Here is a 26,744-nt window from a genome sequence, read left to right as displayed (position 1 = left end):
AAGAAGTCACATGACGTAACGCGTAGGGATTGGCCAGAGGACGAACCGGAAGTAGAGTAAGGCGGGAGGAAGTTGTCATTATACCCTCTTCCTGATTGTGCTTGTTTTTGCAATTAAAATGTGAGAGTCTTTACTGCTTTTTAATAAATCTACCTGCCGTTTTTTAAACTACTACACTATGGAAGTCTCCTGTTTCTCTCTCTCCCCCTCCTCTCTCTTATTTTGAGCCATACACTGTGAAATAGAAGTGAAGATCCATTTCACCTGTTCTGGAAGCTGGGACTGGCCCTCTAGTGGCGGAATTGTATCATTGCATCCCTCCTTTGGATTTCCTGATGGCTATTATTTATTATTTATGAATGAAATAAGAGAATCCTGGAGTTTGTTTGATTTGCTTATTCACTTCGTTTAAAGGTGAGAGTTCTGGGAGCCTTGAGTAGCGGACATTTTATTATTGTTCTATCATTAAACCTTTTTTCCATTTTTTTATATATTTTTTATATATTTTTATGCGTGCTGTTTTTTGGACTATATTTTTTTTCACGGCATTGTATGTATGCACATATTTATATTATTTTGAATTTGTGTATTTTATTTGAGTGGCACGATTTGCGCAGGACCCACCCCTTTATATTCATTATTTGATAGTTTGTGCTCACTATTTTGTCCTGCTGCATTTTTTAGTTAGCATTTGCACTTTATATCACTCAGGCTCTTTTTCACAGCATCTGTGTTTCATTATATCTGATTTTGGATTTTGTTCCACTTTAGTCACTTATTACCACTTAGCGGCGCGAAGGCTGACCACTTTTACTTTTTCTATTTACCTTTTTATTTTTATTTAATAAACAAGTGTGATTTAATTGTACTTCTGTCTCGATCTGATTCATGGTTTCTGACAGTAGGTGAAGGCCATGAATTCAGAAGATACAGTGAATCCACTTGGTAATATTTTTTCCAGATTGGATGAGCAAGATCACTGCATGGATCAGTTTGCCATGGCATTACAAACGCTCCTGAGTCACACGGCTCACCTGGAATCCCCCACGGTGCCTGCTGCGGTACAACCTGAGTCGCAGGCCGTCCCTGCTGCTGCACCAGTCTCTGTGCAGGTACCCGCCTCGAGTATTACCACTGTAAGAGGTATGTCTGGTTCTGCTCCGCTTCCCCAGCGATTTGGGGGTGATCCAGTTCAATGCGGAGGGTTTCTCAATCAGGTTGAGATATACTCTGAGATGCTGCCCCAGGCGTTTCCCACGGACAGAAGCAAAGTAGGTTTCGTGATATCTTTGCTTTCTGAGAGAGCCTTGGCCTGGGCTAACCCTCTATGGGAGACGCAAAAACCTGTTGTCTTGAGTTACCCTCAGTTTGTGGCCTCCTTTAAAAGGGTATTTGACTTTCCCGCACGCTCCGCTTCTGCTGCCAAGTGCCTCATGTCCATCAAACAGAGTACGAGAACTGTTGCCGACTACGCCATTGAATTCCGTACTCTGGCAGCAGAGATTGCTTGGAACAATGAGGCTCTCATGGCTGCTTTTTCTCATGGTCTCTCGGATTCCATCAAGGATGAGATAACAGCCTGAGATATACCCACTGAGCTGGAGAGCTTGATCTCGTTTGCTATCCTCATTAACTCCAGACTCAAAGAAAGACTTTCTCTTAAGGAGTGCTTGCGGAAGCCTCCTGTAGGTTTGCCACTGAGATTTGTAGTCCCACTCATGCCTCCCTCACCTCCCATGCCTCCTGGTACCGAGTCGGTCAGTGGAGATGAACCCATGCACCTGGGCTTCACGCGTCTCTCTGCGGATGAGAGAGCCTTTGGGAGGAGGGAGAGATTGTGCCTTTATTGTGGCCAGGCAGGTCACTTTTTGAAGTCTTGTCCTACCCATCCAGGGAACACCCGAACCTTGAGGTCCTGTCATGGACAGACCTTAGGTGGCGTTGTTTCATCCCCAGTTATCTAGAAGAATAAGCCCCTGGTTTCGGTCACCCTTTCTTGGGCTGAGTCGTCCATCGAGATAAAGGCTCTAATCGACTCTGGGGCTGCAGGCCTCGTCTCCTGCTGGTGCTGGTTTCTTCTTTGTGAAGAAGAAGAGCGGTGAACTGAGACCTTGTATAGATTATAGGGGTCTCAATCGTCTCACGATTAAGAATGCCTACCCAATTCCATTGATTGCAGGGTTATTTGACCGCCTCAAGGGAGCAATGGTTTTTACAAAGCTTGACTTGAGAGGGACATACAATTTCGTGGCGCATTAAGTAGGGTGACGAGTGGAAAACTGCGTTTAATACCAGAACAGGCCATTATGAATACCTGGTAATGCCTTTTGGCCTTTGTAACATGTTCCCTCACTGAAGTTTGCACCTCGGTTTATTGGGCCTTTCCGTATCCTTCGCAGGATTAACCCAGTGGCTTACTCGTTGGACCTTCCTCCTAGTATGCGCATCTCAAATGTGTTTCATGTCTCCTTATTGAAACCGTTGGTCTGTAACCGATTTATCACCTCGGTGCCACGCCCTCACCCTATTCAGGTTGAGAACCATGAGGAGTAAGAGGTACAATCCATTGTTGACTCCCGTAGGTTCCGTGGGCGCATACAGTACCTGGTGCATTGGAAGAGGTACAGTCCGGAGGAACGCTCCTGTGTTTCATCCTCGGATGTACATGCCCCTGTCCTCCTCCACGGGTTCCATAGACGGTTTCCCCTCAAGCCCGGTGGCCCTCCGAGGGAGAGGGGTCATTGAGGAGGGGGTACTGTCAGGGCTGGCTTAGCTCTTCCTCCTCTGGGCGGGCTGCTCAGTTGTCGGCTAATTGCCAGCTCTCATCTCTCTCCACAGTTATCAGCTGTTCCTGATCATGTTCGTCTGACCTGCCTACTTAAAGCTATCCAGCTCACTTCACCTCTGCCTTCGCCTTGGTCACATCACAAGAAACCATCTCCTGCGGTTCTGTTTAAAGACTGGCTTCCTGACATCCCTTCTGGCTCCTTATCCTGCTTGCTGTAAATATTTATGATAGAAACATATACTGTAGTTACATAGTAGTTGAGGTTGAAATAAGACACAAGTCCATCAAGTCCAACCTATGTGCGTGATTACATGTCAGTATTACATTGTACTGTATATCCCTGTATGTTGTAGTCATTCAGGTACTTACCTAATAGTTTTTTTAAACTACTGATGCTCCCTGCTGAAACCACCGCCTGTGGAAGGGAATTCCACATCCTTGCCGCTCTTACAGTAAAGAACCCTCTACTAAGTTTAAGGTTAAACCTCTTTTCGTCTTATTTTAATGAGTGGCCATGTGTCTTATTAAACTCCCTTTCGCGGAAAAGTTTTATACATATTGTGGGATCACCGGTATGGTATTTGTAAATTGAAATCATATCCCCTCTCAAGCGTCTCTTCTCCAGAGAGAATAAATTCAGTGCTCGCAACCTTTCCTCATAACTAATATCCTCCAGACCTTTTATTAGTTGTGTTGCTCTTCTTTGTACTCGCTCAATTTCCAGTACATCCTTCCTGAGCACTGGTGCCCAGAACTGGACAGCATACTCTAGGTGTGGCCGGACCAGAGTTTTGTAGAGCGGGGGAATTATTGTTTTATCTCTGGAGTTGATCCCTTTTTAATGCATGCCAATATTCTGTTTGTTTTGTTAGAAGCAGCTTGGCATTGCTTGCCATTGCTGACCCTATCCTCTACTAGGACCCCCAGGTCCTTTTCCATTCTAGATTCCCCCCAAGGTTCTCCTCTCAGTGAGTGGATTGCATTCATATTTTTGCCACTCAAATGCATTATTTAAAAATTTTCTACATTAAACCTCATTTGCCATGTAGTTGTCCACCCCATTAATTTGTTCAGATCTACTTGCATGGTTTCAAACCTTGTGGAGAAGTTATTGCTCTGCTTAGCTTAGTATCATCCGCAATTACAGAGATTGAACTGTTTACCCCATCGTCCAGGTCATGTATGAATAAATTAAATAGAATTGGTCCCAGGACAGAACCCTGTGGGACCCCACTTTCCACCTCTGACCATTCTGAGTACTCCCCATTTATCACCACCCTCTGAACTCGCCCTTGTAGCCAGTTTTCAATCTATGTACTCACCCTATGGTCAATGCCAATGGACCTTACTTTGTACAGTAAACGTTTATGGTGACCTGTATCAAATGCTTTTGCAAAATCCAGATACACCACGTCTACGGGCCTCACTTTATCTAGAGGGCAGCTCACCTCTTCATAGAAGATTAATAGATTGGTTTGGCAAGAACGATTCTTCATGAATCCATGCTGGTTACTGCTAATGATACAGTTTTTACTACTAAAATCTTGTATATAGTCGTTTATCGTCCCCGCCAAGAGCTTGCATACTATTGATGTTAGGATAACTGGTCTGTAATTCCCAGGGATGTATTCATGAGGACGTGTCATGAGGCTATACACTGCAGTTTTGGTTACTGAAGCCCCCCGATTCCCTCATGAAGACTGAGAAGAAGAATAAATTCAATACCTTCGCTATCTCAGCATCCTTTTTAATCAGATTCCCTTCCTCATTCTTTATGGGGCCAATATGGTCTGTCCTCCCTCTTTTACTGTTTATATACTTAAAGAATTTCTTGGAATTTTTTTTGCTCTCCTCTGCTATGTGTCTTTCGTGTTCTATCTTAGCCGCCCTAATTGCCCCCTTACATTTCTTGTTGCATTCTTTGTAAAATTTGAATGCTGATGATGATCCTTCAGCCTTGTATTTTTTTAAGGCCTTCTCCTTTTACTTTTATATGCATTTTTACATTGGAGTTCAACCACCCAGGACTTTTATTCGCTCTTTTAAATTTATTTCCCAATGGGATGCACTGGCTAATGCCCTTATTTTGTCACGGTACTACTTACAGCGAACCCACAGGCGAGCAGGTGACCACGGGATCCCCCAGGGCGTGGAATCTAAGAGTCAGCCGGTGTTCTGCCAGTGACCCTCTCACGAAGGTTTGGACTTAGCTGCGTGCTGACCCCAGGTCACGACCCCCCGGGTTCACCCTGCTCGCTAGGGAAGTACCAGAAGACACTGTAGACAAGGCTGGATGGATAAAGTAAGGAAAGCCAGGTAGTGAGCCAAGGTCAGGGCGGGCTGCAGACAACGTAATCAGAACAAGCCGGGTTGGTACACAGAAGATCAGTTCATGGGAAGTCAGGTAAAACAGGTTACACAGGGGAGCTTCAGAAACAAACGTTGCTCAAGCAACCAGTAGCTGGTTTGAAAGGGATTTAAATAGAGAAGCACATGAGGGGCTGGACAGGAAGTAGCAGGAAGGAATCATATATTAGGCAACAGGTGAAGGGCGTCGACACCCATAGCTGGAGAGTGCACAGAGCTGAACACCAGACAGTGGACAACAGATGCCAGCCGACCCACTGCAGTAAAGGTGAGACACAGATCAGCTCCGCAGCTGATCTGTGACATATTTAATATGCTCTTAAAGCAAACCCATCTCTCCTCCGTGTTCTCCGAGATCCTGAGCAGGAGGCATGGGAGCAAGGAGAGGACAGACAGCCAGGCAGGAGGACTGGTGAGTGTTACAGTCTGAGGACTGAGAGGCATGCCTGAAGGGACTGGGTGGAAGCAGTCTGGGATGGATGCAGAGTCAGTCTGGGAGGACTGTGGAGAAGTAACCAGGAGGGCCAGTCAAAGGGGCAGCTGCAGCCAGGCTGGCTGGCAGTGCCCGAAGAGGTGGTACTGGGAGCAGTAGCCACAGATAGGACAGCTAAGCACTGAGACCTCTTTTTCTGCTACACAACCAAAGGGGCCCATGGTCCCTGCCTGCAAAGGGCATCTGCTACAGATCTGACTGAGTCTGTGTTGGATCATCGTTAAAATGCTAGAGGTACTGGAGGTAGAAGAGAAGTGTATATATTGTGGGTAGTGATGAGCTTGGTGTTCGTGTCGAACGCATCAGCGAAGCCAGAACTCTGTGGGCCGTTTGCGCCAAATTCGCGTGGCGCTCATGGCCCACAATGCACTGCGTCATCGCAGTGCATTGCTGGCTCATGATTGGCCAAGCATGCACTGTGACCCTGCATGCTTGGCCAATCACAGCGCCAGCAGCGAGGAGAGCCATGATTGGCCACAGGCTGGATGCCTGTGGCAAACTATCAAGCAATAACAAACACTGCGCTATCCTCAAAATAATAAAAGCTGCTAACACACCACAAGGATATTCAGAAGTGTAACGTGTAAATTCTATACAAAAGTGTAGCGCTAAAACCAGGCATATTATAACATTCTTATGAAGAATAATGTATATATATAGAACATATGCATATGTGTATTAAACACTAATAATGTGAAATAAGAAAAAAAACAACCTAAAGAGATACAAAGTCTCTTATACATCAAAACCACGTGTATAGTGAAAATTACAGGTAAGTGAAAAATAACTGGTGAAAGAAAGTCCAAAAAAGAGATGCAGTCTCTTGTATGTGATAATCCAATCCACATGTATGAAGAAAATCACCATCCGCCTTCTTTACATGTAAAGGTCATGCAGACACCATGTGATATTCCCTTCACCAGACAAGGTGTAGGCTTACCAAATATACTGGATCCAAATGAATATACATTCGAAGGATCACAAAAGCTTGTATAATTGTATGTAGATTTCTCAAGGATAAATTCTCCAAAGGAATTTCAAGTATAACCGTTCCGTTCGTATACTGGGCAGTAGATTATCTCCAACCATACACACCAATTGAAATAGTTGAATACATGTAAAGGGAAATAGGGACCAAATAGCGTAATTCCGTTTTAAAAGGAAATTTAATAAAAAATAATAAACTCACATGTATACAGTAGATCAAGCGCTTTTCAATAAAAACACGGCTGCAGTGGAGTCCCAAGGATGCCTGTGGCCAATTATAGCTCAGGCTGTGTAGTACACGCCTCACACGGAAGGATCCTCGTGTTCTTCGGATCAAGGAGAGGGACCATTACTGGCTGGCCACTCTCCTTGATCCACGGTACAAGGGTAAGGTTGCGGACCTTATCTTGCCATCGCAGAGGGAGCAGAGGATGAGACATCTCCGGGAGGCCTTGCAGAAAGGTCTGTGCAATGCGTTCCCAGAGACTGGGAGGTTACAAGCTCCTGGTCCTGGACAACGTGTTGCTGAGGCATCGGTCAGAAGGAGTGGTGGAGAAGGTGGCCGTCTGACCAATGCGTTCAGACAATTTTTTAGTCCGCAGCCCCAAGGTATGATCGGTTCCAGCAACCATCACCAGCGTCTGATTTACATGGTGCAGGAATACCTAAGCCCCATACACACTATCAGATTGCCTGCTGATTTTTTCCATCAGATTTACCAAAACCATATAATATGAGGTCATACCTTAGGGGTTTCAATGTGTATGCAGTCAGGCAGGCCCTTGTACTACATGGTTTTGGTAAACCTGAAGGAAAAAATCAGCAATCTGATAGTGTGTATGGAGCTCTAGAGGCAAGGTCAGACTTGGACACCTTTCCCACTGGAAATCCTCTGGCTTACTGGGTTTGGAGGATGGATCACTGGCCAGAGCTTGCACAGTATGCAATTGAGCTACTGGCCTGTCCTGCATCCAGCGTTCTTTCAGAACCCACCTTCAGTGCTGCTGGTGGCTTTGTAACCGATCACAAGGCGCGCCTGTCCACCGACTCGGTTGATCGACTGACCTTCATAAAGAAGAATCAGTCTTGGATCACCACCAGCTTCCAAGCACCTGAAGCTGATGTAACGAAAAAATTTTTTTTAAATATCACATCCCTTCAATACTGCCTATGCTGATGCTGAGTGACTGTCCTGTTATGTTGACTGTCTATCCTCTTCCTCCTCCGCTGATATCTTGGAAGAACATTTTTGGTTCTGGGTGATGCCACCAGCCCAATTTTTCAGCCCCTGTTTAACAGGGGCATTTCATTACAATTTTTGATGCAATGCTTTGCAGCAGGGCTCATTCCTGCACTCCAACTAGAGTATATGGTAGAGGTTGCAGTGTCGTGGCACCAGTGCCTAAGGCTCAATTTTTCAGCCTCTGTTTAACAGGGGTGTGTAATTAAAAATTTTGATGCAATGCTTTGCAGCAGGGCTCATTCCTGCACTCCAACTAGAGTATATGGTAGAGGTTGCAGTGTATAGGCCCAATTTTTCAGCCCCTGTCTAACAAGGGCATGTAATACAATTTTTGTTGCAATGCTTTGCAGCAGGGCTCATTCCTGCACTCCAACTAGAGTTTCTGGGAGAGGTTGCAGTGTTGTGGCACCAGCAAGCAGTGCCTAAGGCTTAATTTTTCAGCCCCTGTTTAACAGGGGCATGTAATTACAATGCTTGATATAATATTTCACAGCAGGGCCCGTTCCTGCGTCCACCGAGAGTAACTGTGAGGACTTACAGTGTTGTGGCACCAGCACCACTACCACCACCACAACCACCAAAGGCCCTATTTTTCTACCACTGTTCAACAATGGCATGTAATTACAATTCTTGATATAATTGTTCACAGCAGGGCTCTCCAGCGCCTACCAAGAGTCACTTTGAGGGCTTACAGTGTTGTGGCAACACCAACACCTTAGGTACTTTCAAATATCCAACTTACAAACGTCTCCTACTTGCAAACGGAAGGAGACAACAGGAAGTGAGATGAAAAAAAGACATACGGCAAAACAAATTATACAGGGGTGTTAACCCTTCCTTATGTTTTCCAAAAAGCTTAAAAATAGATTTTTTGACTGGAGCTACACTTTAAAAATGGTACCAGTTCAAAATTACAAACAGATTCTACTTAACACAACAAACCTACACAGTCCCTGTCTTGTTTGCACCGCCTGTATACTGCTGTTCTGAGTATATAGGGCAGTGATGGCGAACCTTGGTACCCCAGATGTTTTGGAACTACATTTCCCATGATGCTCCACTACACTGCAGAGTGCCAGAGCATCATGGGAAATGTAGTTCCAAAACATCTGGGGTGCCAAGGTTCGCCATCACTGATATAGGGTCTGGGGGCCACACGCCTTTCCTTTTTTTAATATGGGTACGGGGTTCCCCTTAATATCCGCACAAGACCCAAAGGGGCTGGTAATGAGCAGGGGGGCTACCTATGCCATTTTTCTCAATGATTTTCATCCATATTGCTGGAACTAGATAGTACATTAAAACCGCAAGCAGTTTTGAATGACTTTTTTTCTGTTAAATGTCATTTTGTGCAGGGACTGTTCTAAACACGGGAAACACATGCCACTTCACAGGCATACTACAGACACCCCCCAGGCATGATATTTAAAGGAATATTTCACTTTTTTTTTTCACTTTAATCGTCATTAAAATCAGTGCTCCCCGAAAAAACAGCCGTTTTTAAAAACATTTTAGGCATTGACCCATGTCCCCTGGGGCAGGAGCCGGGTCCCCAAACCCTTTTTAGGACAATATCTTGCATATTAGCCATTAAAATTAGCACTTTTTATTTCGAACGTTCAAGTCCCATAGACTTCAATGGGGTTCTAAAGTTCGCACAAATTTTCGGTCTGTTCGAAAGTTCTGGTGCGAACCGAACCGGGGGGTGTTCGGCTAATCCCTAATTATGGGTGTATATAGTTGTGTCCCTGAAGAATTCTACATTGATCAAGTGGGCATCCCATAAAAACCATATCCCCATTCAAGTTTAATCCCACTAATAAAACACAAAAACAAAGCTGCAAGGACTGATTACTGACTCCCGCGTGTGGAAAATTTGTGTACCTGCCCGTGCACAGTGGGAGATACCCATATTCACCAGAGGCTCCTACTGGGGTAGTGTTACACAAAAAATAGGGCAGTATACATAGAAAAAAATGAAATGAATCTCATACCTTTTAAACATTGGTCTGATGATATTCGAAGAAGCTGCATGCCTGAAAAGGTAAAAACACATTCCTGAATCATATGCATCACCCACAGAAAGACTCTAAATAGAATTTATAAATAGTAATCGTCTCACTTACCAATTCCAAAAAAATTCTTTAAAGAAAAAATACCATTAAACAATTTTACTGTTACCCAGAAACCAAGATAACACTTGGTCCAATTCAAATTTTAAGTAGTGTGGGCAGAGAGATTCCCCCCCCCCCCCCATCCAACAACGCTGCTAGAAAGGAGAGAAATTTGTGATTGATAGTTCTGGTCTCTGACAGCAGAGGTCGCTATGGAGACCAGTGCTGCCAGTCAACAAAAAAAAAAGTCGCACAGCCTGCGGCACCATGTGTCTCTCAGCTTGCCGATGGCAGAGCTGGTGCACTATGTGAATGTTCAGGCTTATAAATGAGTGATTGCTGGACTGTGTTATACACTGCACCAATCTTGATCGTTCAATCATAAAAGTGAAAGCTCACACAGCTTGCCATGTTGTATGATCCATTGACTGTGCTGTGTATATGTAAAAGCCACCACACACAGAGCCGCTGCACTGAGCAATCTATCACTATTATGAATGATCAACAAATGCATGTTCAAACATAAAGGTTAAAAGATCAGAGCTACCGCTTTGTGTGATGTACCTGCAGCTGCTATTACTTCATACACTATATTACCAAAAGTATTAGGACGCCTGCCTTTACACGCACATGAACTTTAATGGCATCCTAGTCTTAATCCGTAGGGTTCAATATTGAGTTGGCCCACCCTTTCCAGCTATAACAGCTTCAACTCTGCTGGGAAGGCCATCCACAAGGTTTAGGAGTGTGTCTATGGGAATGTTGGACCATTCTTCCAAAAGCTCATTTGTGAGGTCAGGCACTGATGTTGGACAAGAAGGTGTGGCTCCCAGTCTCCAATCAAATTCATCCCAAAGGCAGCCATGTACTGGCCATCGGGACTACCGGGAGATTCCCGGTGGGCCGATGGCTCAGTGGGCCGGTCTGGTGCAGTCCTGGAGCCGCTCCTCTCTGACAGTGAGTGATTTCGATTTCACTCCTGTCAGGAGGAGCAGTCTCCGACATATGCTGGAGAGAGCATTAGCCTTTCTGCTCCCCCCAGCCTGCAGGGGGAGATAGACACGGTCAGCAGACTTTCCTTCCTCTCTCCCCTATCGCTTGTTATCACATGACTGGAGAGAGGAAGAAGAGAGGCTGCCTTTAGAACCGTGAGTACATGTGGGAGGGGGACACTCTGATGTAAGGAGCTGGTGGTGGGACTCTGATGTAAGGAGCTGGTGGTGGGACTCTGATGTAAGGAGCTGGTGGTGGGACTCTGATGTAAGGAGCTGGTGGTGGGACTCTGATGTAAGGAGCTGGTGGTGGGACTCTGATGTAAGGAGCTGGTGGTGGGACTCTGATGTAAGGAGCTGGTGGTGGGACTCTGATGTAAGGAACTGGTGGTGGGACTCTGATGTAAGGAGCTTGTGGTGGGACTCTGATGTAAGGAGCTGGTGGTGGGACTCTGATGTAAGGAACTGGTGGTGGGACTCTGATGTAAGGAGCTGGTGGTGGGACTCTGATGTAAGGAACTGGTGGTGGGACTCTGATGTAAGGAGCTTGTGGTGGGACTCTGATGTAAGGAACTTGTGGTGGGACTCTGATGTAAGGAGCTGGTGGTGGGACTCTGATTTAAGGAGCTGGTGGTGGGACTCTGATGTAAGGAACTTGTGGTGGGACTCTGATGTAAGGAGCTGGTGGTGGGACTCTGATGTAAGGAACTTGTGGTGGGACTCTGATGTAAGGAGCTGGTGGTGGGACTCTGATGTAAGGAGCTGGTGGTGGGACTCTGATGTAAGGAGCTGGTGGTGGGACTCTGATGTAAGGAGCTGGTGGTGGGACTCTGATGTAAGGAGCTGGTGGTGGGACTCTGATGTAAGGAGCTGGTGGTGGGACTCTGATGTAAGGAGCTGGTGGTGGGACTCTGATGTAAGGAACTGGTGGTGGGACTCTGATGTAAGGAGCTTGTGGTGGGACTCTGATGTAAGGAGCTGGTGGTGGGACTCTGATGTAAGGAACTGGTGGTGGGACTCTGATGTAAGGAACTGGTGGTGGGACTCTGATGTAAGGAGCTTGTGGTGGGACTCTGATGTAAGGAACTTGTGGTGGGACTCTGATGTAAGGAACTTGTGGTGGGACTCTGATGTAAGGAGCTGGTGGTGGGACTCTGATGTAAGGAACTTGTGGTGGGACTCTGATGTAAGGAGCTGGTGGTGGGACTCTGATTTAAGGAGCTGGTGGTGGGACTCTGATGTAAGGAACTTGTGGTGGGACTCTGATGTAAGGAGCTGGTGGTGGGACTCTGATGTAAGGAGCTGGTGGTGGGACTCTGATGTAAGGAACTGGTGGTGGGACTCTGATGTAAGGAGCTTGTGGTGGGACTCTGATGTAAGGAGCTGGTGGTGGGACTCTGATGTAAGGAACTGGTGGTGGGACTCTGATGTAAGGAGCTGGTGGTGGGACTCTGATGTAAGGAGCTGGTGGTGGGACTCTGATTTAAGGAGCTGGTGGTGGGACTCTGATGTAAGGAACTTGTGGTGGGACTCTGATGTAAGGAACTTGTGGTGGGACTCTGATGTAAGGAGCTGGTGGTGGGACTCTGATTTAAGGAGCTGGTGGTGGGACTCTGATGTAAGGAGCTGGTGGTGGGACTCTGATGTAAGGAACTTGTGGTGGGACTCTGATGTAAGGAGCTGGTGGTGGGACTCTGATGTAAAGAGCTGGTGATAGGACTCTGATGTAAGGGGGCTGCTGGTGAGAATCTGATGTAAAGGGGATGCTGATGGGACACTCAAAACGTAAGTGGGCCGGTCTGGATGACGTCCAGGGCCGAATTTCTGTCCCAGTCCAGCCCTGCCCAAAGGTATTCTATCGGGTTGAAGTCAGGACACCCCAAACTCGCTCATACCTGTCTTTATGGACCTTGCTTTGTGTACTGGTCGAAATCATTTGGTGGAGGGGGGATTATGGTGTGGGGTTGTTTTTCAGGGGTTGTGCTTGGCCTCTTAGCTCCAGTGAAGGGAACTCTTAAGGCGTCAGCATACCAAGACATTTTGGACAATTTCATGCTCCCAACTTTGTGGGAACAGTTTGGAGATGGCCCCTTCCTGTTCCAACATAACTGCGCACCAGTGCACAAAGCAAGGTCCATAAAGACATGGATGAGCGAGTTTGGGGTGGAGGAACTTGACTAGCCTGCACAGAATCCTGACCTCAACCCGATAGAAAACCTTTAGGAATAATTAGAGTGCAGACTGCGAGCCAGGCCTTCTCGTCCAACATCCGTGCCTGACCTCACAAATGCACTTCTGGAAGAATGGTCCAACATTCCTATAGACACACTCATAAACCTTGTGGGCAGCCTTCCCAGAAGAGCTGAAGCTGTTATAGCTGGAAAGGGTGGGCCAACTCTATATTGAACCCTACGGACTAAGACTGGGATGCCATTAAAGTTCATATGCATGTAAAGGCAGTCACCCTAATACTTTTGGTAATTATAGTGTACATTGCATTGGCAGAGACTTTATACAGATCCGCTGCTTTGAGTTATCTTTTACTTTGATGAATGAGAAAACATTGCTGATTGTTCATTTATAATATTGAGAGGGGTATGTTCCTTGAGCTGATTGTATCTCACCCCACACGGGGGCTGACCTTCAGAAAGCATATAGAGGTAGGCTTTGGGGACAATGGGGTGACCAATCAGAATGGGACCAAGTGCTATACTGTATGTCCTTTGTCCCCTGAGGAGTTAACTTTGATTAAAAGACGGTAGTTCTTCTTTAACTGGCAATTCATTTAAAAAAGGCTCTGCAGGACTTCACACTGACTTAGGATTTTTGACTCCTTTTGTCCCATCTTACTATGTGTTTTATAGTTTTTATTAGGGATCCCCCAAAACTTTCCTTTTACCGGTGAGTACGAGTGCCGAAACTTTTGGTTATGTGCTCGCCAATACCCAGTACCGATACCTTAGCAGTGCGATTTGAGTCCATACACAATGAATGGGCTCAGATCGCATTGCAAAGAATTGCTTGCGATTTAAAGAGAAATGCAGTGTGATTCCTGTCCAAATCCCAGGCTGAAGTAACTATGACAAGCCTTGGTTCACACATAGGTGGTCCTGGAAAACGCATGCAATTCGTACAGGAATCCCACTGCATTCCTCTTCAAATTGCATGCAATTCTTTACAGTGCAATTTGAGTGCATTTATTTTATATGGGTACCACAAAGGTATTGGTTTCGAGCACTCATGCAAATGCTCAGTATCAACACCACTACTGGTATCGGTGCAACCCTAGTTTTTATATGTGACCCATGATACTGTTGGTGCTATATAAAACCTATATAATAATAATAATTGCTTAAGGGTTCCCATTCAGGCTGTCAGGGTCCAATGAGTTGGATGCTGCTGGCTAGTGAGGGTGAAGTCTGAGGAAAGGTCCCTCCAGACCCAAAGCATCCTGTAGAAATAGGAAGAGATAGCCTGGCCACCGCACACTTCACCTGGCTGGAGTGGTTAGCAGTAGGGATGAGCTTCGTGTTCGAGTCGAACATACGTTAGACTCGAACATCGGCTGTTCGTCCGTTCGGCGAAGTCCGAACGTTTTGGTCCGTTCGTGCCAAATTCGTGTGGCGCTCACGGCCCACAATGCACTGCGATGGCGCAGTGCATTGCTGGCTCATGATTAGCCAAGCATGCACTGTGACCCCGCATGCTTGGCCAATCGCAGCGCCAGCAGCGAGGAGAGCCATGATTGGCCACAGGCAGGATGCCTGTGGCCAATCATAGCTCAGGCTGTGTAGTGCACGCCCCACACTATATAAGGCCGCCAGCGCGGCGGCCTTGTGTAGTGTGTTGGCGTCTGAAGCAGTGGGTGTTCTGTGTACCTTCAACACAGTACACACCGATCGTTTTCGGACGATTTTCGATCTTGCTGTTGTGTAGTGGTTGTTGTCTGCGTGCCCTGACCGCAGTATACACCACTATATTCACCTCACCTATATAGCTAGTGATCTATCTTTTATAATAGAGCTTGCAGTCAGTAGTGTTAGGAGCTAGTGCGTGCTGTCTGCGTGCTCTGTACCCAGTACACACCGCTATATCCACCTACATAGCTCTTCTCTATTTGAGCCCACTTGCCATCTGCAGGAGTTATTGGAAGTTGTGTGTGCCTCCAGCACAGCACAGTATACATCTGTATATACCCCTTTATCTCTGGTGTTCTATAATAAAGGCATCTGCAGGAGTTAGTGTGTGTTGTGTGCCTCTAGCACAATATACACTACCCAACTGCTTTTTTACCCAACTCCCTTCAGGCCATTACCATGTCTGGAAGGCCAGCAAGGAGAGGCAGACAGACACGAGCCGATAAAAGAGGACAAGCAGGCTCTGTGTCTAGAGACAACAGTGCTGGTCGTGGACGCGGTGCATTGTCATCAGCACGTGGCCATGGGACACGCTTGTCCTTCTTTTCGGCAGCTGGACATGTTGAGCCGCAACATGCCAACGACTTGGTAGAGTGGATGACCAAGCCCTCTTCATCCTCCTCATCTTCTCTCACCCAGTCTCAGGGTACTAGCAAAGCAGCTGCCAACACATCGTCTTCCCTCCTCTCAATGTCATCATCAGTGACTCCTTCCCTAGACCCACCACATCCTCCTGAGGAGTCTCCTGAACTCTTTGAGCACAGTGTTGGGTACATGCTCCAGGAGGATGCCCAGTGTTTTGTAGCCTCTGATGATGACACTCAGCTAGAGGAAGGCAGTAGCATGAATGCAGAGAGAGGGGATGCTCAAGAAGGACAGCAATCTGGCAGTCATGTTCCACAAGCTGCAGCATACTACCAGGTTTGCTACAGCGATGAAGAGGGAGGGGATGATGAGGGCACTGACTCCACGTGGGTGCCTGGTAGGAGAGAGGAGGCGGAGGAGGCACATGTCCAACGAGGCAGGATGCCCTCCGGGGGCCAGCTTAGGGGCAGCACACTGACTGAATCACACCGCAGAGCTCCGCCTGTGCAGGGCGCTGCCTCTGCACGTTATGCTAAAAGTTCTTTGGTGTGGGCCTTTTTTGAGACGAGTGCATCAGATCGCACCGCTGCTATTTGCAACATATGTCTTAAGCGTATCTCGCGTGGCCAAAACATCAGCCGCTTGGGCACCACATTCTTGACCAGACATATGTTGACCTGCCATGCAGCTCGTTGGCAAGCGTACCTCAAAGACCCACACCAAAGAACAAAGCGGACCTCTTCTTGCTCCTCATCAGCTGGCATCTCCAACCCCACTAGACCTTCAGTCCTCTCTGAAACCTGCTCTGAGAGGAATGAAGGTGTAGAATTAGGTGTGTCACAGCCAAGTGCTTCCGGGCACTCTGCTAGCAGTACACCCACGTCCGATTATAGCAGGCAAATGTCCCTGCCCCAGCTGCTGGACCGGCGAAAGAAGTTCACTCCCAGCCATCCACATGCCCAGCGGTTGAATGCTAGCTTGGCTAAATTGCTAGCACTTCAACTGCTGCCTTTTCAGTTGGTAGACTCGGCCCCCTTCCGTGAGTTTGTGGAATGTGCGGTTCCTCAATGGCAGGTCCCCAAACGCCACTTTTTCTCACGGAAGGCGATTCCGGCTCTCTACCGGCATGTGGAAGGCAATGTCCTTGCCTCGCTGGACAGGGCGGTCAGCGGTAAGGTGCATATTACCGCTGACTCATGGTCCAGCAGGCATGGACAGGGACGTTACCTGTCTTTCACGGCCCATTGGGTCACTCTTCTGGCAGCTGGGAAGGATGCAGGACAAGGTGCAGTAGTGTTGGAGGTTGTTCCGTCACCACGCCTCCAAAATGCTACTATTGGTTGTGACACACCTCTCTCCTCCACCCCCTCCTCTTCTTCTTCCTCCATGGCCTCTTCCAGTGCTCTGTCCTCAGAACCAGCGGTGCTCCGTAGGCGTTCCAGGGGCTACGCAAGTACGCAGGCAAAACGATGCCATGCCATGCTTGCGCTGGTTTGTTTGGGGGACAGGAGCCACACTGGGGTGGATGTTTTGTCAGCTCTGCAGGGGCAGGCCGAGAGGTGGTTGACGCCACGCCAGCTTAAGCCAGGAATGGTGGTTTGCGACAATGGCACCAACCTCCTCTCCGCCCTCCGACAGGGACAACTGACCCATGTGCCCTGTGTAGCTCACGTCCTTAACCTGGTGGTGCAGCGGTTCTTGGGCAGGTACCCCAGCTTACAGGATGTCCTGAAGCAGGCCAGGAAAGTCTGTGTGCATTTCCGCCGATCATTTAATGCCTGTGCTCGGCTGGCTGAGCTCCAAAAGGAGTTGAACCTGCCCAAGAACCGCCTTATATGTGACATGCCCACCAGGTGGAACTCAACGTTGGCCATGCTGCAGCGGCTGCACACGCAGCAGAGGGCCATCAATGAGTACCCGTGCGACTACGGCACCAGGACAGGGTCAGGGGAGCTCGGATTTTTCTCACCACGCCAGTGGGGCATGATCAGGGATGCATGCACTGTCCTGTCACCACAGGAGGCCACAAGGATGGTGAGCAGTGACAGTGCATGCATCAGTGACACTGTACCTCTTGTCCACCTCTTGGAGCATACGCTGCATGGAATAATGGACAGGGCACTTGAGGCAGAACAGAGGCAGGAAGAGGAGGACTTCCTTGGCTCTCAAGGCCCCCTTTATCCAGACAGTGTTCCTGCTGTGCCACCCATCACACAGGAAGAGGATGAGGAGGAGGAAGAGGAGGAGGAGGATGATTGTGTCAGCATGGAGGTGGAGGCTGGCACTCAGCATCAGCAGCAGCAGCAGCAGTCTTGTAGGGATGATTTACAGTCCCAAGAAACACGTGGACTTGTACGTGGCTGAGAGGAGGTAGCTGCAGATCATGTTGTCCTTAGTGACCCAGAGGACTCCGGACTGAATGCCTCAGATAACCTACGCTGCATGGCCTCCCTGATCCTGCAATGCCTGCGGAAGGATCCTCGTATTCTTCGGATCAAGGAGAGGGACCATTACTGGCTGGCCACTCTCCTTGATCCACGGTACAAGGGTAAGGTTGCCGACCTTATCTTGCCATCGCAGAGGGAGCAGAGGATGAGACATCTCCGGGAGGCCTTGCAGAAAGGTCTGTGCAATGCGTTCCCAGAGACTGGGAGGTTACAAACTCCTGGTCCTGGACAACGTGTTGCTGAGGCATCGGTCAGAAGGAGCGGTGGAAAAGGTGGCCGTCTGACTGATGCTTTCAGACAATTTTTTAGTCCGCAGCCCCAAGGTATGATCGGTTCCAGCAACCATCGCCAGCGTCTGATTTACATGGTGCAGGAATACCTAGGGGCAAGGTCAGACTTGGACACCTTTCCCACCGAAAATCCTCTGGCTTACTGGGTCTTGAGGATGGATCACTGGCCAGAGCTTGCACAGTATGCAATTGAGCTACTGGCCTATCCTGCATCCAGCGTTCTTTCGGAACGCACCTTCAGTGCTGCTGGTGGCTTTGTTACAGATCACAGGGTGCGGCTGTCTACCGAATCAGTTGATCGACTGACCTTCATCAAGATGAATCAGTCTTGGATCACCCACAGCTACCAAGCACATGAAGCTGATGTAACCGAATAATTTTTTTTGAAATATCACATCCCTTCAAGACTGCCTATGCTGATGCTGAGTGACTGTCCTGTTTTGTTGATTGTCTATTCTCTTCCTCCTCCGATGATATGTTGGAAGAACATTTCTGTTTCTGGGTGATGCCATCAGCCCAATTTTTCTGCCCCTGTTTAACAGGGGCGTTTAAGTACAATTTTTGATGCAATGCTTTGCAGCAGGGCTAATTCCTGCAATAAAACAAGAGTATATGGGAGAGGTTGCAGTGTTGTGGGACCAGCACCAGTGCCTAAGGCCCAATTTTTCTGCCCCTGTTTAACAGGGGCGTTTAAGTACAATTTTTGATGCAATGCTTTGCAGCAGGGCTAATTCCTGCAATAAAACAAGAGTATATGGGAGAGGTTGCAGTGTTGTGGCACCAGCACCAGTGCCTAAGGCCCAATTTTTCTGCCCCTGTTTAACAGGGGCATTTAATTACAATTTTTGATGCAATGCTTTGTAGCAGGGCTAATTCCTGCAATAAAACTAGAGTATATGGGAGAGGTTGCAGTGTCGTGGCACCAGCACCTAAGGCCCAATTTTTCTGCCCCTGTTTAACAGGGACATGTAATTATAATTCTTGATATAATATTTCACAGGAGGGCCCGTTCCTGTGCCCACCCAGAGTAACTGTGAGGACTTATAGTGTTGTGGCACCAGCACCACAACCACCAAAGGTCAATTTTTCTACCACTGTTCAACAATGGCATGTAATTACAATTCTTGATATAATCGTTCACAGCAGGGCGCTCCAGCGCCCACCAAGAGTCACTTTGAGGGCTTACAATGTTGTGGCAACACCAACACCTTGTTCCGCCATTTCTGCAGAGCATATAGGGCAGGCCCCTACTTTCAAACATCCAACTTACAAACATCTCCTACTTGCAAACGGAAGGAGACAACAGCAAGTGAGATGAAAAAAGATGGACGACAAAACAAATTATACAGGGGTGATAACCCTTCCCTATGTTTTCCAAAAAGCTTAAAAAAAAATGTTTTGACTGGAGCTACACTTTAAAAATGTACCAGTTGAAAATTACAAACAGATTCAACTTAACACAACAAACCTACACAGTCCCTGTCTTGTTTGCACCGCCTGTATACTGCTGTTCTGAGTATATAGGGCCTGGGGGCCACACACATTTCCTTTTTTTAATATGGGTACGGGGTTCCCCTTAATATGCGTACAAGACCCAAAGGGGCTGGTAATGGGCAGGGAGGGCTACCCATGCCATTTTTCTCAATGATTTTCAACCATATTGCAGGAACCAGATATAACATTAAAACCGCAAGCAGCTTTAAATGACGTTATTTCCGTTAAATGTCATTTTGTGCAGGGACTGTTCTAAACACGGGAAACACGTGGCACTTCACAGGCATACTACAGACACCCCCCAGGCACCATATTTAAAGGAATATTTCACTTTTTTTTTCCACTTTAATCGTCATTAAAATCAGTGCTCCCGCCAAAACGACCGTTTTTAAAACTTTTTTTTGCATTGACCCATGTCCCCTGGGGCAGGAGCCAGGTCCCCAAACCCTTTTTAGGACAGTATCTTGCATATTAGCCGTTAAAATTAGCACTTTTAATTTCGAACGTTCGAGTCCCATAGACTTCAATGGGGTTCTAACGTTCGTACGAATTTGGGGTCCGTTCGAAAGTTCTGGTGCGAACCAAACCGGGGGGTGTTCGGCTCATCCCTAGTTAGCAGGTAAAAGCAGCCTCAGCTCAATTCATCCAGACTACAACCCACCCCAATGACGGGAAGAAAGATGTTGGAGTTGTGGTCTGAATGAATTAAGCTGAGGCTGCTTTTACCTGCTAACCATATATATTGATATACTTACATATGGCTACTTTTTCATAAATAAACAACTAGTATTTTACAAAGAAACAATAGTAATGTTTTTAAACCCTTAGAGCCCATTCACACAGGGGCAACACGACTTGTAGGCGACTTGATCAGGCTACTTGGACACGACTTGACAGCGGCGACTTGGGACGACTTCAAAACGACTTGTGATGACTTCAAGCGCGACTTGGGACGACTTACAAGTCGCCCCAGGCCAGGCGACTTTTGCCGCGGCCAAGCAGAGAATGAGCTCAAGGGGAAACTCCACGGCAAATTTCTGAAAAAAATTTGGCGTGGGTTCCCCCTCCGAGAGCATACCAGGTCCTTAGGTCTGGTATGGATTCCAAGGGGAACCCCCTACGCCGAAAAAACGGCGTGGGGGTCCCCCCCAGATCCACACCAGACCCTTATCCGAGCACGCTACCCGGCCGGCTAGGAAAGGGGGTGGGGACGAGCGGGCGGCCCCCCCCCTCCTGAGCCGTACCAGGCCGCGTGCCCTCAACATGGGGGGGTGCCTTGGGGGAGGGGGGCGTGCGGCCCCCCCCACCCCAAAGCACCTTGTCCCCATGTTGATGAGGACAAGGGCCTCTTCCCGACAACCCTGGCCGTTGGTTGTCGGGGTCTGCGGGCGGGGGGCTTATCGGAATCCGGGAGCCCCCTTTAATAAGGGGGCCCCCGGATACCGGCCCCCCACCCTATGTGAATGAGTATGGGGTACAATGTACCCCTACCCATTCACCTGTGAAATAAAGTACAATAAAACACACAACACAGAGAAAAAGTATTTTATTGCACAGCCGGGGGTCTTCCGTCTTCGGGGGTCTTCTCGCCGGACTCCTCCGCTATGTGTGTGTAGCTCTTTTGCCAGCGGAGGAGTCTGGCTTTCTTCCTCCCCGCCGCCGGCCTCTTCTCCCGACTTCGGGGGTCTTGTCCCCCTCTTCGGTTCTTCTGCCGGGCCACCGCGCCTGGTCCGGTGGCCCGGTCTTCTGTCGCCGTCTTCCGTTCTTCTGTCGCCGCCTTCGGTTCTTCTGCCGGGCCACCGCGCCTTCTTATAGCTCTTTTACAGGCGGTGGCCCGGTCTTCCGTCGCCGCCGCCGCCGCCTTCCGTTCTTCTCCTTCTTCTTCTCCTGGAGATGTTGACTCGACGAGCTCTCCGGCCGGAATGCCAGGGACGCGCTCCGCTGCCTCTTATATAGGGACAATGGGGCGGTGTCACATGGGTTGATGTCACATGGGTTGGTCACATGGGTTGATGTCACATGGTGACCCCGCCCCCTTACCATGTGACATCAACCCATGTGACCAACCCATGTGACATCAACCCATGTGACACCGCCCCATTGTCCCTATATAAGAGGCAGCGGAGCGCGTCCCTGGCATTCCGGCCGGAGAGCTCGTCGAGTCAACATCTCCAGGAGAAGAAGAAGGAGAAGAACGGAAGGCGGCGGCGGCGGCGACGGCGGCGGCGACGGCGGCGACGGAAGACCGGGCCACCGCCTGTAAAAGAGCTATAAGAAGGCGCGGTGGCCCGGCAGAAGAACCGAAGGCGGCGACAGAAGAACGGAAGACGGCGACAGAAGACCGGGCCACCGGACCAGGCGCGGTGGCCCGGCAGAAGAACCGAAGAGGGGGACAAGACCCCCGAAGTCGGGAGAAGAGGCCGGCGGCGGGGAGGAAGAAAGCCGGACTCCTCCGCTGGCAAAAGAGCTACACACACATAGCGGAGGAGTCCGGCGAGAAGACCCCCGAAGACGGAAGACCCCCGGCTGTGCAATAAAATACTTTTTCTCTGTGTTGTGTGTTTTATTGTACTTTATTTCACAGGTGAATGGGTAGGGGTACATTGTACCCCATACTCATTCACATAGGGTGGGGGGCCGGTATCCGGGGGCCCCCTTATTAAAGGGGGCTCCCGGATTCCGATAAGCCCCCCGCCCGCAGACCCCGACAACCAACGGCCAGGGTTGTCGGGAAGAGGCCCTTGTCCTCATCAACATGGGGACAAGGTGCTTTGGGGTGGGGGGGCCGCACGCCCCCCCTCCCCCAAGGCACCCCCCCATGTTGAGGGCACGCGGCCTGGTACGGCTCAGGAGGGGGGGGGCCGCCCGCTCGTCCCCACCCCCTTTCCTGGCCGGCCGGGTAGCGTGCTCGGATAAGGGTCTGGTGTGGATCTGGGGGGGACCCCCACGCCGTTTTTTCGGCGTAGGGGGTTCCCCTTGGAATCCATACCAGACCTAAGGGCCTGGTATGCTCTCGGAGGGGGAACCCACGCCAAATTTTTTTCAGAAATTTGCCGTGGAGTTCCCTCTTGAGAGCTGATAATTCTGTCAAAGTCGCCTCCGTATAGACAGAGATCCGACTTGGAGGCGACCTCCATTGAAATCAATGGGTACCGGTCGCCTACAAGTCGGATAGAAGTAGTACAGGAACCTTTTTTGAAGTCGGAGCGACTTCAGTAGTGTGCATTAACACGGCTCTCATTCACTTACATTGATTTTTAAATGTTGTCCGACCTGAGGCGACTAGGGGCGACCTGAAGTCGGATCAGGAGTTGCCCCTGTGTGAATGGGCTCTAATCCTTAAAGGAAAACTAAAATAGTGTTTTTTTTTTTATGTTTTTTAAACTGTTTTATATTTCACTTTTACAAATAAGCATTTAATGTCAAAGGATCCCCAGAGCACTGTAGGTTACCTAAAGACACCACAGTGGTAGTTATCTCCTTTATCACCTCAATAAGCCTACCCTCTCTTTCCAGGTAAGAACATCCAGGAGTTCTAAACCTTCTTCATCTCCTTATGGGTGTAAGCATTTGCCAGTGTAGGCCAGAACCTGCATAAAGAGAAGGTTGTCCCTTGTTTTCATGGTCAACTTCACAACACATCTGACTTTCTTTTTGTCTTTCACCTCCAATCACACACTATGACAAATTTTTGGTTGATTTAGTAGCTTCAGTATTTTTAGAGACTATGGCCTGAAGCAAGTATGGGGATTACAAGCCTCGATTTCCCTCTAAACTACCTGATCTGTAACCATGACCAAGGTTAGAGACTCATAAAGTAGTCAACCTGCTAAATCATTATGACAGCCTGTGTACTAGCATTTTCATAAAAATGTCAGGCAGGGGAGCCACTATATTTATATTATAGGTTTCTTTTTATGTTCTAAAATGTCATAAAATGTTCTTTTTATGGCCTGGATGCTGTGTTTCCTGTTGAGGTCTGCAGAAAAATGTTTGCGTAATGATTGTTCCTAAGAACACTTTTTGAACAGCTGGACTGTGCATGCAGGACTGGTTAAGGTCTAAGCCCTTGAACACACGGTCGGACATTCCGATGGAAAATGTCCGATCGGACCGTGTTGTCGGAAAATCCGACCATATGTGGGCTCCATCGGACTGTTTCCGTCGGAATATCCGACCGACAAAGTTTTAGAGCTGGGCTATAAAATTTTCCGACAACATGATCCGATCGGACTTTGTCCAATCGTTAGTAGAGAATTCCGATCGGACAAAGTGCCACGCATGCTCAGATCAAATTACAAGACCAAAGCTATTGGCTACTAGCCTGAAAGTAGTCCAGTCGTAAGGAAATAACGTCATCACGTTACGTACGATCGGATTTTCCGACAACTTTGTCCGACTGTGTGTATGCAACACCAGTTTTCGACAAAATCCGACAGATTTTGTTGCCAGAATGTCCGACCGTGTGTACAAGGGCTAATATATGTAGACAGCTTTAGTCTATAATGTTATTGTAGATTCTATAATCTTACCAGTTAGAATGTGTTCCACTAGTTTGTTTGCAATGCCCTTGAGTCCAATGGCTTTGAGAACTTGTACAGTCACCTCTAGAGCTGTTCTATCTCCATAAAAATCTATGAGAATGTCCTTTACAGTAACACAGTCTTCATGTTCCAGACGTCCACGTGGTATACGCTTTCCACCCTGGTAAGAGAAATCTGATAACTTGTTCTTAAATCGTTTAAAATCTTGATTTGTGAGATCCTCAAGTGTATATGCCAGGACATCCCCAAGAGTAGTATCTTCCTGAGCCTCAGAGCCTGAAGAATATCAAAAAGAGTTTGGTACAATGTTGATCAGTATAAAAGATAGATAGTTGGGAGCTACAGATATTTCGAGAAAAAAAAAAAGTACCCTGAATAAACGTACATGTCAGTTTTGGATAATGTTGGCAGGTTGAGTTGACCATTGATCTATTATATCTTTTGGGGCTAAAGGTATATCCAGGATTGTTGTGGTCACTGAAGTCCCAGGTATGCAAGAGGTTAATGAGGATTTAATTCAACAACATTTCAAAGAACAAATATCTGTACGTGCAATCATTCAAACCTAGAAACCAGTTAATGGCCTGTGTCCAACTACGCCTATCTCAGACCTAGTCGCTGTTCACTCTAGGATACCAAGCTGATGCTCCTAGAATTGTGATATTCAGAAGCTAAGGTCCTTTCATGCGTTTTATTTTATTTATTTTTAATACTGAGACTGTACTAAACTGTAGGAAGTTTGAGGTCCTCCCTCTGCACCGGAGGTATGATCGTCTCAGTTTAACATCCTAGATAAGGAGTCTCCAAACTTTCTAAACAAAAAGGGCCAGTGGGAGTGGAAAATGCCACAGAAATAGTGCCCCATCATTGGTATCAGTGGCAGGAAGAGTGCCCCATCATTGGATTCAGTGGGAGGAATAGTGCCCCATCATTTGTATCAGTGGGAAGAATAGTGTCCTGACATTGGATTCAGTGGGAGGAATAGTGTCCCAACACTTGTGTCAGTGAAAAGAATAGTGCCCCAACATTGGCATCAATATTGCCCCAACATTGCCCCAACATTGGTGTCGATGGTATCAGTAGGAGGAAAATACTCCATCATTAGTGTTAGTGGGAGTAATAATGTTCTATCCGTTATATATCAATGGGAGGAACTATGCCCCAATGTTGGTGTTAGTGGAAGGAATGTAGCCTTATTCTTGGTGTGGGTGCTGGTGGAAAGAGTAGTGCCTCATATCAGTGGGAGGAATAGTTTCCTAGGGGTCGGAAAAAGGCAAATAAAGGGACTGCAGGCTGCTGTTTGGAGACCTGTGTCCTAGAGTGAAGTTTGAAGTATCAATCTTAATAGAGTGTCCTAGAAGCGCCAAATGGGAGTAATTGGGTGGAAGATGTCCAGAGATTGAGCTGAAGCAATATCTGACCATCAACTTCGAGTTGAGACTTAACAAATATGTATTAACCAGCTCTTAACCAGGTGGTCATTTAATGGTGAGTGGCTGTCCTTTAGTTTTGTAGAGAGTCCTCATTAGAAGATACACTGTGGTCTTATGGCGTAATGTGGCCTCTGCATAGTAGTACTACTATTACTGCTACTTCTTTGGGAGATTTTGTATTTAAAACATATCAACATTTTAAAAATTAGATATTCATATAACAAAAATTCTCACCTCCTTGAGCTGAAGCTGCCATGACTAGCTCGGTAGGTCACCACCACTTCATAGTCACTAAAAGAGATATACCAGTATTTAAAACATTCACTATGAGTCTTCTTTCCATGAAAAATCAAACATCTGATAAAAAAGAAGATTGAAAAATGAAATCTATATTTCAAGGTGGCTATTTACTAAAATGGGAGCAGACAGAATCTGGAGCAGTGGTGCATCTTTAGCTTGTTCAGTTAAGCTTTGAAAATGAAAAATAGAAGTTGAATGGTTGCCATATACAGATGCTCCAGTTTCTGGCTTCTCCAGTCTTGGTAAGTTTTACTCCAAGACTTGGTCAACCTATGGTACTGTACTGTACTGATATGTTAGTGATTGGTAGGTTCTGGAGAGCTACATTTAAAGTGAGGATTTGATAAATTATTGGGGACCATCTACAAATGTTAAGTGTGCAAAATCAGTACCTTAAAAAAATGTACTTTTGTCTTTAACCACTACAGCCCCGGACCAATAAACACCTTAAGGACCAGAGGTCTTTTTCCAATTTCGCACTGCGCTGCTTTAACTGGTAATTGCGCGGTCATGCAATATTGCACCCAAACGAAATTTGCGTCCTTTTCTTCCCACAAATAGAGCTTTCTTTTGATGGTATTTGATTGCCTCTGCGATTTTTATTTTTTGCGATATAAATGGAAAAAGAGCGAAAATTTTGTTATAAGAAAAATCGAATAAACTAAATTTTAGTCATACATTGAGGGCAAAATTTATTCAGCCACATGTCTTTAGTAAAAAAAAATGTCAATAAGCGTATATATTTTTTGG

The 26,744-nt window shown here is 47.4% G+C and overlaps 1 protein-coding gene across 1 annotated transcript in view; it reads right to left on the bottom strand.

Moving 5' to 3' along the window:
* LOC143957101 (NACHT, LRR and PYD domains-containing protein 3-like) overlaps positions 1-26,744 on the bottom strand; it is a 116,386-nt gene that overhangs the window by 70,570 nt on the left and 19,072 nt on the right. Inside the window, exons 2-4 of the mRNA XM_077467245.1 lie at positions 25,929-25,985; positions 24,250-24,537; positions 9,873-9,914 (exon numbers count right to left, since the gene is read on the bottom strand). Of these exons, the coding sequence (XP_077323371.1) occupies positions 9,873-9,914; positions 24,250-24,537; positions 25,929-25,950 (352 nt within the window). The 5' untranslated portion in view covers positions 25,951-25,985. The remainder of the gene's footprint in view (positions 1-9,872; positions 9,915-24,249; positions 24,538-25,928; positions 25,986-26,744) is intronic.

The sequence above is a fragment of the Lithobates pipiens genome, unplaced genomic scaffold (assembly GCF_037356315.1).
Source record: "Lithobates pipiens isolate NorthernLeopardFrog02 unplaced genomic scaffold, aLitPip1_a1.2 Scaffold_51, whole genome shotgun sequence".
Lineage (NCBI taxonomy): Eukaryota > Metazoa > Chordata > Amphibia > Anura > Ranidae > Lithobates > Lithobates pipiens.
The sequence above is the reverse complement of the archived record's forward strand: the minus strand, read 5'-3'. Positions and strand labels throughout refer to the sequence as shown.